General features: G+C 44.0%; 1 protein-coding gene and 1 long non-coding RNA gene across 2 annotated transcripts; one reads left to right on the forward strand and one right to left on the reverse strand.

The window, feature by feature from the left end:
• Positions 1 to 1,801: 1,801 nt before the first annotated feature.
• On the reverse strand, positions 1,802 to 8,388 carry TXNIP (thioredoxin interacting protein). The gene is made up of 8 exons (XM_081893076.1): positions 7,926 to 8,388; positions 6,453 to 6,525; positions 6,198 to 6,345; positions 5,653 to 5,755; positions 5,092 to 5,348; positions 4,363 to 4,522; positions 3,945 to 4,096; positions 1,802 to 3,545 (listed from the first exon to the last, which is right to left on the reverse strand). The coding sequence occupies exons 1-8, from the start codon at positions 8,173 to 8,175 to the stop codon at positions 3,510 to 3,512; spliced, it is 1,179 nt and encodes a 392-aa protein (XP_081749202.1). The 5' UTR covers positions 8,176 to 8,388; the 3' UTR covers positions 1,802 to 3,509.
• A 170-nt stretch (positions 8,389 to 8,558) lies between these two features.
• LOC309359462 lies at positions 8,559 to 15,795 on the forward strand. The gene is made up of 3 exons (XR_014163838.1): positions 8,559 to 8,822; positions 11,057 to 11,097; positions 11,276 to 15,795. It is a non-coding gene; the product is annotated as an uncharacterized lncRNA (long non-coding RNA).
• The last annotated feature ends 3,445 nt before the right edge of the window (positions 15,796 to 19,240 follow it).

The raw sequence follows: 19,240 nt of genomic DNA on the forward strand, positions 1-19,240 counted from the left end.
GAGTCACGAGGATGTTCAGTGCTGGCGCCAGGCAGCCTTGCCGGGATGTTCATTATAATGTCTCTAGGCAACACATGTAATTAAAACAAACCCGCCACCAAGTTTAGCGATTCAAACAATACCCCGTCCCTAAAATGCACAACATAGAAACAGCAATAAGAAAGATCGTCACAGTCATTCAAAAGCCTGGGAGAAGAGGTACATCTAAACCTGGCACCAAAAGAGTGTTAATGTTGGCACCTGGCAGGCCTGGCTTGGGAGAGCATTCTGTGGAGAGGCCACCACTGAAAAGGCCCTGTCCCTCGTTGAAAACCCTCTGAAACTCTCTCTGAGAGGCAACCCAAGATCTGAGTATGTATGGGAGCTGGGGGGGGGGCATAGCTGAATGTGCAGATGGTTCTGAGTTTTGAAAAAGGTACTTGCCGATCAGACTTGCCGATCAGAAGGACTTGCCGATCAGAAGGTCGGTGATTTGAATCCCTGCGATAGGGTGTGTTCCCGTTGCTCGGTCCCAGCTCCTGCCAACCTAGCAGTTCGAAAGCATGTCAAAGTGCAAGTAGATAAATAGGTACCGCTCCGGCGGGAAAGTAAACGCCGTTTCCGTGCGCTACTCTGGTTCGCCAGAAGCGGCTTAGTCATGCTGGCCACATGACCCGGAAGCTGTACACCGGCTCCCTCGGCCAATAAAGCAAGATGAGCGCCACAACCCGAGAGTCGGCTATAACTGGAGCTAATGGTCAGGGGTCCCTTTACCTTTACCTTACCCAGGCAGAAAGCTCACTAATGCAAAGTTAGAAGAGGCAGAGCTGGGTTAAATGGATCAGTGATCTTGACAACTTCCATTGCTCAGCTCAACAGCAAGTTTCATCAAAGTTGTGGTGATATCTGTTCTGCTTCCCAAAGGATCCCCCACAAAGCAAGAGTGCATTGGCCATTGGCTTTCACATCTCTGCCAGTGTCCTAACCACATCTATGCCAATCACCTCCTCTAGGGTATCAGTAAGACCTCAGGTGCTCCCAGCAATGTTTAAGTTAGCAGTGTTAGGGTTCAAGTTCTCGGAGTTCCTCTCAACCACATTACTTGCTGCTATACTGATTGGCCAAAGGGAAACATAGTGCCGATTTGCAAGAGAGAAGCAAGAGGCACAAATGGAACCAGCTACATTTTTGCAGGTATTTGAGACTTAATGCAGCTAATAGGTAGGTAGGCATTGCCCCAACAAGAGTCTCCAAATTAGCTGCTCGATATGTATTTTTAAAACCTTCTCATTAGGCAAGTTCAGTGGGTCTCACACAAAAACATCCAGCAGGAAGACGAGAATTACAAGCTCCAGTGAGTGAAGTGCCTTTCCCGTAATTTGGATGTAACAGGGCCGAGAGTCCAGTATTTTATATTATTGTTTGGTACTTTTGTTACATTAGTCCACCACTAATGTCCAGGGAGCTGAGGGCAGAACGTATCTTTTATTGCCACAAGCACCTTTAGGCAAGTTAAACAAAGTATCCCAACATCACCACCCCTTGAGCATCATGGCAAGGTGGGAATTTGAATCTGTGCGACACTGGCTCCCATTAGCATTAGAAACACCATTTCTTTATATGCCATACGATCGGCACTGAGGTTTTACCCACAGCGCCACCCACGTCCCACTGTGCAAATTAAGTTAATGCAAACCCACTTACAATTGCATGGTCACATGCAAAATTTGAGGATGTGGTGAGAAACTGAGAGAAACTGACCACTACCACCCCGCCACCTACCCTCCCTCCAGGAATGCCTAAGCAGACAAAGACACTGGCATTTCAATTTTTGAACATTTATTAGAAACATGACCCCAAAAGGGGGATTCTGCAGAACTGCAGTAGTACAAAATATAATTAAATTTTCAAACCAGTACAAAATAAAGCAAAACGGAGCAACAAAATATACAATAGGAAAACAAATCAGTACACCCAAATTTATGTCCACCTGTCACTTATATAGTATCTTGTGACAAGGTATTTGGAGTGACAAAATCTGGGATCAATTAACACTTTAGATATGCAGTGCTGTTTTTCAAAAACTGTTTAAAGAAAGTGCATTTTTCCATCAGTGGGGAATAAACCAAGTTATCTGCTGAAAAATATAGGAGCAGGGGGTGAAGAAGAGCAGCCCAGAAATAGATATGCTTCCTTATTTGATTTCACACAAGCCTAAAGCCATGCCCAATTTTATTCTGCTTGTGTCAGCTTTGTGGGAAAGTACAAAGCTGTTTGGCACCATTCAACAAAATATATAGAGATTGGTCTTTAGATATTGCTGGGCTTTTGATAACCAAGGAAGCAAGGGAATGCATGAGAAACCTCTCAAGAAGAGGGTGGGGGAAAGTGCTGCCCCCCCCCACAGAGCCTCAGATCCTGCCCTTGCATCATTCAAGGCTGCTAACAACTTGCCCCATACCCCAAATTATCAACATTGGTTTATAGTCACACAACACTAAAGATTCAAGATAAGAAAAAAATAGGCATATAGTGATTTTTCTCCCTTATACAATGTTTGCTTGTTTACATACTAAGGAGAATGTAGAATTAGACAAAAACAGAACAAAAACCACAGAAATTAAGTGCCACAAAAGTCCATTACAACAACACTTGAGACTGTTTTAGAAAGCTAGACTTCTAAACAGTGTCTGATTTGCTCGATAGGCAAACACAAAAGAACACAAAATTATTGCTTCTTAAGAAGTTGGGAGTTCTTCTCCCTGGGGCTTTTTTTTGCCCCTTTGGATGGAGTGTTTATTACAACCTAACACTTAACACCACCTGCTATACTTTTCTATTCTCACCTCATTCCTTCACTTAATGCTATTGAGAGAAAACCCCAATCCCATCCAGCATCTGCAGCAACACCTACCAACCTACCACTGTCCATCTAGCAACTCTCCCCACACTTTTTTCCAAGTGTCCCAAATATCAGGGTGTTAGGTTTTAAAACCTGAGAAAAGCACTTTTACTCAAAAAAAAACCTGTAAGAAACAAACTACCAAAAGCTTGTTTGTCCTATTGAAAAATCTTCAGACATACAACCTCATGTATCTAAATCACCACATTCAAAACAATTTTGAACAGATACAAATGGTTGTTGGTTGTCATTCAGTAGTATTTCTTCCAAACTGTTGGTCTGTTGTTGGCCTTTCACCTCCCCTCATTCAGAAATGCCTGCCCTACCCTACAGTCCCATCTTGAAAGTTTCACTTCAGCACCTGGCTATAGGGGAGAGCCGAGGCCTGGGTCCACCACCGACCCACATAGCTTCTCTTGGCCTGTGGCAAGTACACAAAGGCATAAAGATAGCCATTCAATTCAGCTCCTTGCCGAGAAGTCTTCCACGAGATGTGCTGACACCATGAGGTCTTCCTTCCCTTTTCATCAGGGAATTTCTGCCTGGTGCATAATCTCTGAGTGCAATTGTTAAATGTCCAGAAAAAGCTGGATAAAAGACAACTGCATAAATGTCCTTTGATTGGTGCTCACTGGACATTGTTGTTGATAGTGCAAGGATCCACCTGGAAAAGAGGGAAGAACAGAGGGTGTGTGTAAGATGAAGGTCTATCACCTCCAGAAGTCAGCTTGCAAATATTCTGTACTATTTATTTGCATTACTATTTTTAATCGCAAGACCACCTTGGGGGACTTGGCAGAATAATCCCATATAAATGAAATAAATTTTAAGGCTTTGCAACTGGATCCATTCCCTTTCAGGTAGAGTGCAAAAGCTGAAGTTTGGAATAGAACCTACTTAAGCCACAATAATATTCACAAAGCTTGCTTTGCATGGCTGCTCTTCAGTGAACCCCACACCCCCATCTCTTCGCCCTGGTTTTAACCCTACCACTTGCAAGCTGTGTTTATTGGTCTGTGCTGCAGTCACATTTTATTGTGTGACAAGAGTCGGGATGTCTCACCTCTGTGTAGGTAGGTGGTGGCATGAACTTGAACTCTGGAGCATACATGAAGATGGGGCTGTCAAAGGAGTTGTCAAGCTCATCTAAGAGAGGGGTGGTGGGACTCTCCAGGCGGTGGTCTTCAGGGACAATGTCCAGGTAGCATGGAGGTGCTATATTGGAAAAGAAACAGATACACGTCAGTCCACTCTTTCCTAAATCTATCAAATACTTCTGGTGTAATGTGTTTGGAGCAACAGATACTTGATGGAATTTAGAAAGCCTAGCTCTTCCCAAAACGTGACAAGGCTGCTTCTTACCACCCGCTTTCTAAAGACCTCCAACCCCTGCAATTGTGTCCTTGCAGAGGCCCACCTTAACTCCTAACTAGAAGGCTACATTTTCAACAACAAAAAGGCATCCAGGAAGCTCTGCTCACCTTCTGGGGCATCTGGGATGTTGAGGTCCACCCAGCTCATCTCGGAACTGGTCTGGCTGGCCATGCTAGAGCTGCGGCTACCAATGCCAGAAGACTTGCTGCCAATGACGAGTGGCAACTCCAGGATGATCTTCTTGGAGCCTGGGACACTGACATAGATCTGCAAAAAACAACAACAGGAAAATATGTGGTGAGATGTAATGTGGTGCCTTCTTGAGAGAGATAATATAGTCTGTAGGGGATGTGGGGAAAGGAGGGCTACTCCATGCCTACAGGGATGTGTTTCAGGGCTTGAAAGCAGCTGTCATTAAATGCAAGATCTCTCAGACAGAATATTTCAGAGGTATGGTGTTTTCTGTCTTGGCTTGCTGGGAATTAAGAGGTCAGCCACCTTGCAGTGAAGCTCTTTAATCCAGATCAAATGTCCTGTCCTTAAAGTTGTCAGGGCTTAAGTCTACTGGGATGTATCTCCCTTGGAAGTCTTAAGCCCAGAGGTATCTTAGCCAGTTTTGATAATCATGTAGGAAATGCCTTTTTAAAACATTTCAGGTGACAGCCTAGAATTCAAAATAGATTCTGGGGCTATGCAGTTCCCAGAATTCACCCCTGAATATGACCTCAGTGCTTGAATTCAGTAGGGATTCTGTAAGCCCTCAACAGAAGCAAAGAACAAGCAATATTTGGGGTGGGGGTAGGGGTAGGGGAGGGTTGCCTTTCTAAGCCCCTCACCTGCAAGAAGTACTCCACACGCAGGATGTTGCAGCCTAGAATGGACGGTTTGATCTTCTTGACCCGGAGGGTCTTGCCACGCCATGATTCAGACATGCCAGAGACAATGTGGTTGCCTCGGACGCATGAAAGCTTCTGGGAGAAGACCTTGGTCTGCCCATTGGCCAGGTAGGTGTGCTTGGCAACAATGGCTGCCTTGGGCATCACAATCCGGGAACAGGTATTCTCAAAGTCGGCATTGATACATATGTCATCACCTGGTAAGAACAACAAGGAGAAGTTTAGTTGTGGAAGACCTACAGAATTTGCCCACTGGAGCAGATCTTCATTGAGATCAGTTAGGTGCCACATTTTTCAATGATGACTTTCCCTGCTTGCATCCAAGCTCCTTATTAAATCTCCAAACCACACCTATATCTCCAACCCTTGAACTATGCTTGGCTTGCCAGGAACAGCTAGCAGTTACAGGTCTGACTACTAGCCATTTACATCATTTATTCCAATTTTCCACCCTTCCTCATCAACTCCCGTTTCCTGAAGAGGAAAGGAGCCAGGCCTCACCTTCACAGAATCCTTTGCGGTCAATCCTGGCACTAACAGACACATGCCCATCAGGGATAAACATACAGGACACTTTCTTTTCCTTCTTGGCAGCTACAGGTGACTGAAAAGAAATGCACAAGAAGATATTGTTACATACATACCTACATACATGCAACATTGAGTAATTTCCAAAGTGTTGCTCCTGTTCATATGTACTATCTGCAGTCTCAGGAGTTCAGCCTTTGGTACCTTGTCAGACCTTCAATCACCCCTTGAGTTATAACTAATTATTCACAAGTATCTTGCTTCAACAGATAGTAAATGAGACAATTGGACGCAGACTATTAATTTCATGCTAAAGATGAACAGAGATGCATGTCTCTGTGAAGACTTTGAACCAACTGAACAGCAATTGGGAGAGAGAATTCCAAATTCTGAAGCAAAGTTCACTAAAAAATGCTGAAAGATGGCCTGTTTCAGATTAGCTGCGGCACTAAATCTACCTAAGCTGATGACTGACAAATGACCAAAGCTATCAAAGGACAACCTCAAGTGGTAATTACCATCAGGTCTGGAGTGTTGACGTCAATTTGATCCATGACCTCAAAGCGCTTCTTTATATCTTGAGTCGGGAAGGATGGACGATCCAAGAAAGCCTTCACCCAATAGTCAACGCAGCCATATTTGCCCTTGAAAGTAGTACCAAGCGGCCTGAAAGAATGCAAATGTCTCATTAGACACAGGAAAGGCAGGCAAGCGGTGATAAATACCGTATTTTAATACTAGCGTATAAGTGGCCATGTCTGGCCAATACCTACCCCTGAGGTAGCTCAAATCCAAACTTGTACTCGTAGGTGTTTCCTGGTCTCAGAATCACAGAACCATCTGCATCTGGAAAGACACCACAGAAAGAGAAAAAGATGTTAGGCTTATAGAGAAAAGATTTTAAGTATTTTAAGATGACTAATAATGCAAGGTGTTTTTTATCAATGTCAGTGCACTTTCAAAAAATTAAGCAGGTAAGAGATTTAAGCTTGAGTGGTGCCTAAGGAACCCCCATGTTCTGTTTTACCAAAAAGTCAGCATTTCAAGAACTGCTGCTTTTCTCATCCTTAATACTAGCTACTCACACATGCAATTAAGGTCTCAACTGTTTAAAAAAATTCAGTCTCCTTTCCTATCTGTGCGTCTGTCCAATTACAAACCAAAACGTCCAAGTTACAGAAGCCAACAGTCTAAAGAATTTCACATCTTCCTGGCTCTCCTCACTTGCTCTGATCTTCAGCCAAGGTGACGACTATACCCCTCTCCCAGGATGAGGGACTCCCCGTACTGCTAGGCAATCACTACCTATTAATACATCCACTGCCAGAAGTCCCAGCTGGCCAGTTCCCTGCTGGGCCAACTGTTACTGGGACATACCGTACTCTCGGAAGTTTGCTTAGCAAGGGAACTACAATGATTTGAAGTTGCTGCTGGCCCTTTATTCAGAGGTGACCCATCACCCTGGACCCTTTGTTCAACTTCCTAGTAGTTCTCTGCTTTAGGTTATTCCCAAGCCTGAAAATTATCTCTCTCTTCTCTGCTGGCGCCTATTTGATGCTAATCTTTTGCTTGCATCTCAGACCTGCAAGGCTGCAATCTTAGAAGGGCTTACTTGGTAATCAAGCCCCATCAAGCTCATGGGGACTTAATTCCAAGTAAACACACACAGGACTGGGATGCAAGTTTTGAAAGCCAGTCTTTAAATGGGGTAGAGTTCCATTCCCACCCCATCCTGAGCCTGCGCTAGGTTTCAAACCTAGACAGAGAACCCAGAAAACATAGGAAGATACTGTACCCAGTACAAAAAAAAAAACGCCCCCAAAATCCAGTTTAAACAAGAAAAAGCAGAACTGGACCAAGTATATATACGCCACTGAAGAGGACACCATTCCAACCAACTCATTAGCTTTGCAAACAGAAGTGTCCCAAGTTCAAGCCCCATCAGCATCTCAAAGAAAGGCTGGAAGAGACCCCTGCCTGAGAACTTGGAAAGCCGCCGCTGCCCGCCCATGCAGACAAACTGAGCTAGAGGAATCATTGGTATGACTCTGTATAAGGCAGCCTCCGATGTTCCTATGTAAAGCCAAAGGTGCCATCCTAAGTCTCCATGCATAGGACTAGGCTGCCAAAGCTACCCACTCGTTGGGCTCCTCAAAATTCCAGGAAGGGCTTTCAATTCTTTTGCAAAAGCGGAGACGCAAAACACACAGAGGACCCCCCCCCAAAAAAAAGACTATGATGCTCACCAGCTGGATGGTCGTCCAGGGTGAGGACATCTTCATAGCGAAGGTATTCCATCTCCTGCTTGCACTGCTGGGGCCCTTTGATCCACAGGACCTTGGCCACCCCGCAAGCCAGAACTCTGACCCGGGTGACCCGGGTGACTTCGGCCACCTCCACCACGACACGGCCAGCCACCTTGTCCCCGCTGCTGTAGACTTTGTCAGGCTCGCTGAAGGCCACTTCGAAGGTCTTGATCTTCTTGAACATCACCATGGTGACCCAACTGTTATTAGTATTCTCAGGCAAAAGGGTCAAAGTGGGCTGAGTTCCGAAAAGCTTAGCTTTTTATGCCCAGAAATATTTTAAGCGGACAAAATTGAAATGGCAATATTTTTTTTTTAACGCAAGTTTCCCCCCTTTGTCTTCTCGAAATAAAAGGAGTAATAGCCAAATGGAGTGCTAAGGAACTCCTGCCTCCTCTCTGTCCCAAGCCTGCCTCGGCTATTGGCACCGTCATCCGGATGCGGCCGTTTTATATGCGGCCCACACCCACCTTCCCCCTCCTTTACGCTGTTGATCTCAGGCAGCTCCATGCGGCCGGCTCGTGTACCCTCGTGCTGTCCTCGTGCACAGCGCTCCGATTGGCCGGTTCGCCGTGTTTACAGTCCCGGCAACCAATCGGAGGCCGGCCCGCGGCGCGTGGACAGTGTGTGTAGAAGAGATGCCGGCTGTAAGAAAAAATGAGAAACAGGCTGTTGGGAGGGGTGGGGTGGGGTGGGGAAATGAGAGAGCGGAGTGGCAGGAGGGTAGCCAATCGAGAGGCGAGAATGGTGGAGAAAAAAAGCTCCGCTAGCCAACGAGGCGCGGAGGGCGGGATTTAGCGGAGTTGTAATAGCTGTGAGAAGTTTCGCTTAAGCGGGGTGTGTGAGGGAAATTTTGCTTAAGTTATTCAAGGATATATTGCACATCTCTCTATATATATTTATTACCTTCTCTGCCAAGTTGTGCAAGGGGAACTCCAAAGCTGCACCCCTCAGACCTCAATATGCCCCATTACTTTGGATAAAGGGAGGAAGGAACTAATCGCTTCATAAACTTTTTAATTAGCTTGAGGAGAAAATATTTACGTTTCCTTTCAATATTTACATGTTTCGTTTTTTAAACCTTTTTCTTTTACAAAGCACAACTAGTGCTAAAAGATAATAAAAGAGGCTTGTGAACAAATATTTTAAAATTCTTGAAAGAGCATGGGGGTGACAATTGAACATTCTGCCAAAAAGTGTTTCCTTAGAGTTTTAGTTTACAAAGCTTGTGGCTCAAGCAGCATGCCACTAATCCAGCCCCCCCCCCCCCGCAATAATAAGAGGTTAAATTGGCAAAGGAAAAATTGAAGGGACAGTTCTAAAAAGGAGAAGCCCAAATTGGATCTGACTGTCCTCTCAAGATGGTCTTGGAAATCCATAAACATTTCTCGGAATATGAAAGAGAAATAGAAATAATATAATCAAATGCTAACAAAGGTTAAAAGGAACACGACCGGTTAAAATCAGATTTAAACGGCAGATCGAATGCCCCAGGCATCAAAAAAAGCTGAAGTTCTTAAAAAAGTTACAGGCTAGTAAAACTGGTGTTTATTACACAAAAGTGTAGCAGATCCAATTAATCTTTAATTCCTAAAATGTAGCATTTAGTCATGCTTAGAAGTTCTGATTTCCTTTGAAGCATACATTTATGTATAAACTCAGTGTTTGCAAATAAACAGAAATACCAATTTGTGTGGCACACACGTACTTTAATTCACTACATTCACACTCCATTACAACTGCTTTACTTTGGGAATAGCCCTTTTCCTAAGAGAAATGCTGCTCAATGACATCCTTTACATTGAAAATACTTCCAACCTTGTCCACGAATAATAATAATAATAATAATAATAATAATAATAATAATAATAATGTAATATTTATACCCCGCCCATCTGGCTGGGCCTCCCCAGCCACTCTGGGTGGCTTCCAAAAGAATATTAAAATACTATGATACATCAAACTTTAAAAGCTTCCCTAAACATGATGCTTTGAAATGAAATATGATGCTTTGTCTTATTTTTCCAACTGCGTGCACACCATACATTTAAAGCACCCCCCCAAAAAAAATTGGGAACTGTTGTTTGTTAAGATTGCTATGAATTGCAGCTCTGAGGTACAGTTCCCAGGATTCGGGGGGGAGGGGAGAGTGTGCTTAAAACCTTTGGTGCATACGCAGAAGCGTCAACCTTAGCTGGTCTCAGCTGGGTCAGTCTGCATCTCAGTTGCTGCTTTGTTAGTTTTCTCTCGGGCGTCAAATGCATTCTGCAAATGTCAGAGAAGTTTTTGCCCTGCTACGGGCTTACGGCCAGTGGTGCTTGCGATCCAAGGCACGTTCCAGAAATAGTATCCTTCTCAAGTACTCTCTTCTCTGCCAGACTGCTTTTAACCTTTGGCTCCCTGACCTCAATTCGGCCATAAGCATAGCACAGTGTTCCTGAAGGTACGCTGAAGGAAATAACAATAGAGTTTGCGTGTTTTGAGCCACACACACCCAAGATCACATCTTCGAATTCTGTGTTAATTATTCTAGATCTGCCATCACCCAGCTGGGGCCCTCCGGATGTTTTGGACTATAACTTCCATCAGCCTCAGCCAGCATGTAGTCCAAAATGTCAGGATGGCATCGGGTTGCTGAAGCCTGATCTAGAACACTGTTTTCTTTAAACTATATTGTGGGAAAGTCCTGGGTTCCTTAGAAACATATCAGGGGCTACTGAATGTGAAGATTGATCATGGCTGACAAGCTTCCCTGAAATACGCTGCTTGGTCATTCCACTACCATACTTCTGTTGCAAGGCATCATCACACAGGACTGTTGAGCATGTGCTAAATTCAGCTGCACTCTCAGTTCACAATGGTGAGGCCCCTAGGCTTGTGCAGGGTGGGGGCAGCTGGGTACACTTGCTCCAGGCCTTGGAGGGCTCAGCTAGCTGTGTGGTGGGGGCCTGCCAGGGACCAGTTGCTTTTGTGTTTGCGTTTATAACTTAATTCTAAACAAGACTCCTGCCCCAGGCCCTAGAAGCCCTCAGTTCCATTTGAACTGACTTATATGCTTCCATCTTCTGCAGAGCAAAGCTGCCCCACAACAACTAGCAGGCAAGTCACTGCGGTAAGGGTTCCCTTGAGATATAATTTAAAAGCAAACATCCAAGTGGTTAGGAATTGTTGGATTTATAGGGAGTTGGAATGGATGATCTCTTGGGGACTTTCCAACTCTGTGGTTATGCACTTCTATTGCATTGCCAGCTCTGCAGTTCTGACTTCTGTGTTTCCATTGTCTTGCTTAGAAACAAACTCAGTGCCTACTTATGCAGCAGAATCATTGACTGAAATGTAAGCAACCATACCCAAAACAGGTTTCAGGTCAGATTGGAAAAGGAACTTCATTTTTATTCCATATTAGGAAGAAATTGACAATACAGTCTTGGGTTTCAACTGACTGGTCTTTTATTTATTTTTATTTATTGATTTCTTGGATTTATAGCCTACCGTTCCTGCCAAATGAGTCCAAGGCAGCAAACGACAAGTGAGAAAAAAGTAAGAACAATTCGAATACAGCCGCAGACGGGGACATTTCTCAACTTTCTTGTTGAAAGTGGAAAATTTTCAGTAGGTACCAGACAACAGAAGACAGCACCTGTCTATTATCCAGGGAGAGTAAATTCCACAGGGTGGGTGCCACAACACTAAAGCCCCACTTTCTACATTGTATGGAATCCAGACCTCCTGGTAAGACAGTATTTGCAGAGGAGTGCAGTGATCAACTGGGTATTTAAGGGATCAGATGATCTCTAAAGTATCCTGGTCCCAAGCTGCATAGGGCTTTATTCACCAAAACCAGCACCTTGAACTTAGCCTTCAACTGCAGGGTAACATGTTGGCAATATTCTGCCCCAATGAATCATCGAGCTGCCACATTTTGCACCAGCTGCAGGTTCCACACCATCCTCAAGGGCAACCCCACAGAGTACATTGCAGTAATCCAGTTATTATTAAATGCAGTTATGAAAAAATTACATGTGGCTGTAGGAACACAGCTGTTATTTGCCGTTCATACTTGACAGATGTACGGGGCTGGAAAGGCAAATTTTATACTTGTCACAATGCAGAAGGTGAATATTCACTCCTTTCTAGAGCTTCTGGTAGTTTCTGTTATTTCCCCCCTTCCACCCAATCTGGAATGCCAGAGAGAGAGATCCCAGCTGCTGAAGTGCATTCTTCTGGCAACTGTTTTTCCTTGTGTTTTTCCTCTGTTAACAAATACCCTTCTGGTCTGTTTACACAAAATATAAATATATAGCCATATAAGGTTTCCTTCACACAATAAACTGCACCTACTAAAGCCTTCTAAAGGGATCTGCTCTGCTTGAAGTCAAATTGTTCTCAAAAATCTTCCACTCATTGTGGATAGGAGAGGGTAGGCAATTCAAAGGACTGAGAATATGGTTTTTCTATTTCAGGACTGGGTGCAATGAGGGAAAGTTCATTTTTAATGGATTTGCAAACAAAAAGGTCAAACTGGACATAATATTATACTGTATACATTTTTCCATGTACTCTGCATGCTTTTTCAGAATCCAAATAGCAGCTGCAGGGGAGAAGGCTGGTAATTATTGAGATTGCAGCAGGCAGGGAAATGTAGCTTTCACCCCCTGTAATGGTTTGGATGAAAATACGTACTGGAATGTGCCAAACTGACTTGAATAAAGAACTGAAAGCAGGGGGGTTAGATTGTTAGACTGTGGACACTCATAATATGCAATGCCTATTCAACATCTTTCTTAAAGTTGTCTACACAAGTAATTAGATTTATATGCAAGATGGAACGTTTTGGTCCAGTTCCTATTACAGTATAAAAGATGTTCAGAGACTTACCGTATTTCCCACTCCACCCTTCCTTCTTACTTTCTAACTCTTCTTCACACACTCTCACCTATTTGAAGACAACAGGATCTTTGCCTATGGCACTGGCTGAATAACTGTGGAATTTATTACAGAATGCCAGGGAACTTAGATGGTAAGATATATTAGGAAAACTTAAGCATTTTTTAAAAAAACTGAGATAGGCTGGAGGAAGTTAGGAGCCTATATTTTCATTTAGGGTAGGAAATCTAATTTTCTTCTTACCAATGCAATTAAACTGCTGTTTGCATAAATTATTTTGTTGATGGAGTTTGCCCTTTAGCGGTTATTTATAACTAGCCAGCATGATCAAATGGTTTGAATAAGGGTGAAAGCTATATTTTAAATTGTGCATTGCCTCTACCATCTCCAAGTCTGTTCCAAACTGATGCTTGTGGACATTTACTGATATTGCTAGCTTAATGTTTTGGACATGGCAAGATTGCTTACTCAGATATTGTCAAGTCAAAAGGATTAAAAAAAACCCACAAGACAATTAAGGCTGTCATGGTGCACTACGTGAGAGGGAGAAAGGCAGATCATCCCCTTCATGTGAACCAGATCCCTTCTGGGTTCAAAGAAGAAAAACTTTCACAGAGTGGAGCAGGGGACATCCTCCAGTGCTAGCCCTTATTTGATGCCTGTAGGAGGAGCGGTACTAACAGTGCTTGCTCCAGCGGTTTGGGGTTGCTTTGGGCATGACAGCCATAGTTGGCCTCTCTAGCTAGCCTGGAAGAGGTGGGGACATGCAAACTGAGAATTCGCTAAGGCCACATCGCATCTTGGACATTCTCTGTTAGGTAGCACTGTTAAATGGTAGCACTGTTAGGGTGGAGAGCCCTCTGCTGGTCTCATCCAGCATTCCCATTCCTCTGTAGCCAGTTTTGGGAGTTCATGATATGTATTTGTATCCCTCTTTTCCAGGTGCATGCTGGAGAAAGATAACAAAATACTATTACTCAAAATCTTTGAAACAATTCAGTACAAATTAATAGCGAACATAAGGAATGCCATGGTGACTTCAGGATTAGATTACTGCAACACACTCTGTGTGGAGCTTCCCTTTCACCTGCAGTTAATCCAGAATGCTGCAGCATGATTGCTAACAGGAGTGAGACTGTCAACATATAACACCTCTGCTCAGAGATCTGCACTGGTTGCTCATTTGCTTCTCAAGGCCAAAGTCAAAGTGTTACTATCAGTATATAAAGACCTGAACAATTTGGGACCAGTTTACTTCCAGAATCGCCGTACATGCCCAAATGACTGCTTCAGCCTGCAGAGCTAGCACTGTTAGAGGTGCTACATAATACTTGTTCTGCATTTGTAAGAAATCAGTCTTTTAGTTTGGAAGCACCTACACTTTATAGTTCCCTGCCCATTAACATCAGGCTTCCATTGTACTCTTTTTGATACTTGCTAAAGACATTTTTGTTCAGGCAAACCTATCCAGACACACAAAATCTGAGATTAAACACATGACTTTTTAGCCCATTCTTGATTTTAATTATATTTTGAATGTTTTAAAGTATCTGCTTTTTACCGTTTTTATCAGTAATTCTGTTATATTTTTATTGCGATCAAGCAGCGTGTAATTTTTGTTAAATAAATAAATGCAGCATCGCATCCAGAACTATCATAGGCATTGGAGAGGCAGGAGGGTAATTCTATCAAGCTCCTTTCTATCAGAATCAAACCAGCTATCTTTCAGAAGAACCATGTGTCATTTCTGACCCCTCTAGCCCAATGTTATGTACTCTCCTGCAGCGGTGTAGCATGGTTTGCCGGTGCCCAGGGCAGGGCAAGTGTTGCGCCCCCTCCCCAGTGGACTGGGCAGCTGGAGTGGAGGCATGCTTGCACTCTGCTGAAATAGCAGGACTCCACCAAATCCTACTGCCTCTCTTCTGGTAGGTCTCAAGTACAGGATTACACCTTCAGTGATGCAGCCAGTAATTACGTTTAGCATAATTACGTTTAGCATTATGTCCAGTGTTCAGAGTATGAGTGCTTCACAGGCTGGGCATATGAAAAATAAATTCAAAACGCATCTAAATGTTTATTTTTCTCAATTCGGATCAAATATGGTATGAGGAAACTTCCTCAAAATGCAGTATTTCATAAGAAAGGGCATGATAGATACAGATATACCGGTATATGGATTGCAACTGGTGTGTACACTGCTTCCCAGACCTGTGGTGGGAGTGCACTGCATGCAGAGTCAATGGGACATGTACACAGGCACGTAATTATCTTGAAATATTTACAACAACCCTTTAAGTTAGGTCATTCTTTATTATCTCCATGTTGCAGAAGGGAGGAAGGGCTGTAGTGGAGATTGCAATTTGCCTAGGGCTACGTAATGAGTTCATGACAGAAGTAAATGTTGAACCCCAAGGTCTTCTTGAGTAGAAGCTCCAGCAACTAAATTCCATAAATTTGGCATTAACTTGTATTGCTTACCATCCATTTCTGCCTGCATTTCAAGACTTTCTTTGCTATTACAAACACTAGAAACTTAGGCTTAAAAAAAAATTCAAACTTGAGATTCACAGAAAAATGCAAATAACCTCATGGGTAGCCTATCAGTTGCTATTCAATTGTTTTCACAAGGAAACAAGCAAACCCTCAGATATCTATTTGGTTGATTTGTCTGGTGATTTTTATTTCTTTTATCCCAGATCTTAGGAGTGAAGAATGTACTTGATGTGCATCTTCTTTCCCCCCTGGAAATAATTCTACGATTTAAACTTTCAACTCTGTATCCCAAACAAAAGGTGGTAAATTTATCATGTGCAGCCTAATATGTTTTTATGTTCCAAAATTACAATACCCCAGACAGACTTCTGTGAGATAGAGGCCTCAGAAGACCTGTTCTTTTGAGCATTCATTCTCATTTGTTTGCAAAGAGGTTGTAGCAATGTTGCTGTGAGGCATTCGCGAGCTTTTTTGCGGAGAAAGTCCTGTTGCTCCGCCGTGACCTCCCTGCCAATTTAGAAAGAGTGACTGAACTGGAGGCCCCTCGACTGACTTCAGGTCCAGTGTTGGACCATTTCGATCGAATACTCCCTGCTGATGTGGATAGATTCCTCCAAGTTAGTAGGCCCACCGCCTGCCTCCTTGATCCGTGCCCGTCTTGGCTGATTAGGGAGTGTCCAGATGTTGCACGGACCCCCCTGGTTGAAATTATCAATTTGTCCCTTGACACCGGGACATTCCCAGGGGAACTGAAGGAAGCAGTGGTATGTCCACTCTTAAAGAAAACTTCGTTAGATCCCTTAGACTTATCCAATTACCGCCCAGTTTCAAATCTTCCATATCTGGGTAAGGTAATTGAGAGAGCGGTTGCTGAACAACTTGGTAGGTTTCTGGAGGAAACATCGGCTTTAGATCCATTTCAGTCCTGTTTCCGTCCTGGTTTTGGGACCGAGACAGCTCTGGTTGCCCTAACAGACGATCTCCGTAGACAGCTGGATCGAGGTGGGTCAGGACTGGTGATCCTTTTAGATTTGTCAGCAGCCTTTGACATGGTTGATCATGATCTTCTGGACCACCGCCTCACAGACGTGGGGATACAGGGCATAGCCCGTAACTGGCTGTGCTCTTTTATCTCTGGTCGGGGACAGAGGGTGGCACTAGGGAGGGAAATGTCGTCGCGCCACTCCTTGGTGTGTGGAGTGCCGCAGGGCGCAATCCTCTCCCCAATGCTTTTTAACATCTTTATGCGCCCCCTTGCCCAGATTATCCGGAGCTTTGGGCTGGGCTGTCACCAATATGCTGATGACACTCAGCTCTATCTGCTGATGGATGGCCACACCGACTCGGCCCCGAACACACTGACCAGATGCTTGGAAGCTGTGGTTGGATGGTTTCGTGGGAGCCGATTGAAACTAAATCCTTTGAAGACAGAGGTCCTATGGCTGGGTCAGGATGGCATGGGGATGAGGGACCAACTCCCTTCTCTTGCGGGGGCCCAATTAGTGCCATTGCCTTCCGTTAAGAGTTTGGGTGTAATCCTTGACGCCTCCCTTTCCATGGAGGCGCAAGTTACAGCAACAGCCAAGGCGACATTTTTCCACCTTCGCCGCATCAAGCAGTTGGTCCCTTACCTTTTCCGCCCCGACCTGGCCACAGTGATCCATGCGACGGTCATCTCCAGGCTTGACTACTGTAATTCGCTCTATGCGGGGCTGCCCTTGAAGCTGTCCCAGAAACTCCAGCGGGTGCAGAATGCTGCAGCGAGACACCTCACGGGGTCTCTGCCATGGGAGCATATTCACCCAGTGCTTTTCAAGCTGCACTGGCTCCCGGTGGAGTACAGGATCAGATTTAAGGTGCTGCTTTTGACCTTTAAAGCCCTTCATGGCCTAGGACCCTCGTACCTACAGGACCACCTCTCCCGGTATGCCCCACGGAGAGCCTCAAGGTCCATAAATAGTAACACCCTTGTGGTCCCGGGCCCTAAGGAAGTTAGATTTGCTTCAACCAGAGCCAGGGCTTTTTCGACTCTGCAGGATCTGATTTCTTTCCGCAGGGCCTGTAAGACAGAGTTGTTACGCCTGGCCTTTGGCTTGGAGCCAATTTGATTCCCTCCCTCCCTCTCTTTTTTCTTTTCCTTCTCCTTCTGCGATGAGGCTACATTTTAATATTTTAATGTTTCAATATTTTAATGTATTTTTTAATTTTGTTTTTAAGTTGTAATCATTTAACTTGTTTTTATTATTGCTTGTAAGCCGCGCTGAGCCCGGCCTTGGGCGGGGTATAAATAAATTATTATTATTATTAAAGCAAACTTTATCCCACACTTCCCAGCGCATTTTTCCATCACTTATTGCAAAATAGCAACAAAAAATATCTTCATGAAGATGGTTTGTTGTGCAATACCTCAAAATTGTTGGTATTCTGCTTGTATTTTTGTTAAAAGGAGGATGGCTCCATAACTGGTAGGGTTCACATGGTGGAAGTGTGAGAAAACAAAGAGTTTGGTAAGTGAGGAGCAGTGAGCTAGCTAAGCCTGGCAGGACATCATAGTCTATGGTCTTAACCGCTTCATACTTTAAATAAAGCATGTTGGTTATGTGAGGGTGGATATCCCACAAAAATTTGGCAAAAGCTTGAGAAATATTGCTTTTATTGATGGATCCTGCCCTCTACAGGTCACTGGTTTGCTTGCAGGGTGTTTACACACCTTCCCTTTAATCATTTGTTCACCCTATACTTTCCCCATGCATATTGCCATCACTTCCAAACAGCAAAAAGTCCCCCCCCCTTTTTTTTTTAAGGATTTGTTGTGCTGGGCGGCAGAGTGCATTCATCTACCTTATATGCACAAATATAAAGTTTTGGTATGCACTTTAATTCCTTCCACAGAATATTGAATGACTGGAAGTTCCCTTAAGGACCTTTCTCTTTACCCAGGCATTTCCTGTTGATATGAACGGGGTGGGTGTTGTTCTGCCTGCTGTAGCCATTGAAATTACATGGCTGTCCGAATGCTTTAAACTGTTATGCCTTTTTGTGTACATTGTGAACTAGTTCAAGATTGATGAATGAAAAAGGGTGTTAATAATACTGTACAAATGTAAAGAGTGCTCTTGAGCATGTGCTGAGTGCCTTTCCCTCCCCAAAGAATAATCAAATCACAACCAGTGTTAAACAAGGGCACAGGCTTTCACAGGGCAGAGTGTAATATCCAAGGTCTTTCATGTCTGGAATCAACTACTGTGGCTTAATTGCTTACATGTAAGGACAGTGGCTGAGCACATCAGCCAAACTCTCCCCCTCTTAATGCACTGATAGGGCACAGGCACTGATTCCTACCCATCTCCTTCGTTTTTCCCATCTGTTTTCTTTTTGGATTACAGAACATCTTCCTCCTACTCAGCGTGGGGGAGAAGGGCTTATTTGTCTTTCAAGTACTTAGTCATGTTTTGTCACAATCTAAATGCTAATTTGCTGATTCGATGCTTCATATAATAGTTGGTGTTTGTAACTGCCATGGAGCTGCGAACAGAGGAAACATGGCTGGGCACTCTTGGATCTGAGGGTAAACATGATCTCAGAGCCATATCTGCCATGAGAGCCAGCGTGGCGTAATGTTGAGCCATGACCTGAGAGACCAGGGTTCAAATCCTCACTCAGCCATGAAGCTCACTGGGTACAGCACCTGAGTGCAACAGCAACTCTCCCCACTTGTGGTATAGTATTCAGAAACATTACTGCCTCCGACAGCGGAGGCAGAACATAGCCATTGTGGTTAGCAGTCATGGATAGTACATATAATGAAATAATAAGACTTATAAATGACTATCTTATCCAACTAACTTCCAATCAAACCAAATGCTGAAACTGCT

Source organism: Podarcis melisellensis (genome assembly GCF_964234715.1).
Source record: "Podarcis melisellensis genome assembly, chromosome: 16".
In the NCBI taxonomy this organism is placed as follows: domain Eukaryota; kingdom Metazoa; phylum Chordata; class Lepidosauria; order Squamata; family Lacertidae; genus Podarcis; species Podarcis melisellensis.

Coding starts and splice junctions, on each gene's coding strand:
- TXNIP (XM_081893076.1), bottom strand. CDS start 8,175: ATGGTGATGTTCAAGAAGATCAAGACCTTCGAAGTGGCCTTCAGCGAG. Junction 5,756..6,197: donor TCAACACTCCAGACCTGATG/GTAATTACCACT, acceptor ATTTCTTTTCAG/TCACCTGTAGCTGCCAAGAA. Junction 4,097..4,362: donor CATCCCAGATGCCCCAGAAG/GTGAGCAGAGCT, acceptor TTTCCAATATAG/CACCTCCATGCTACCTGGAC.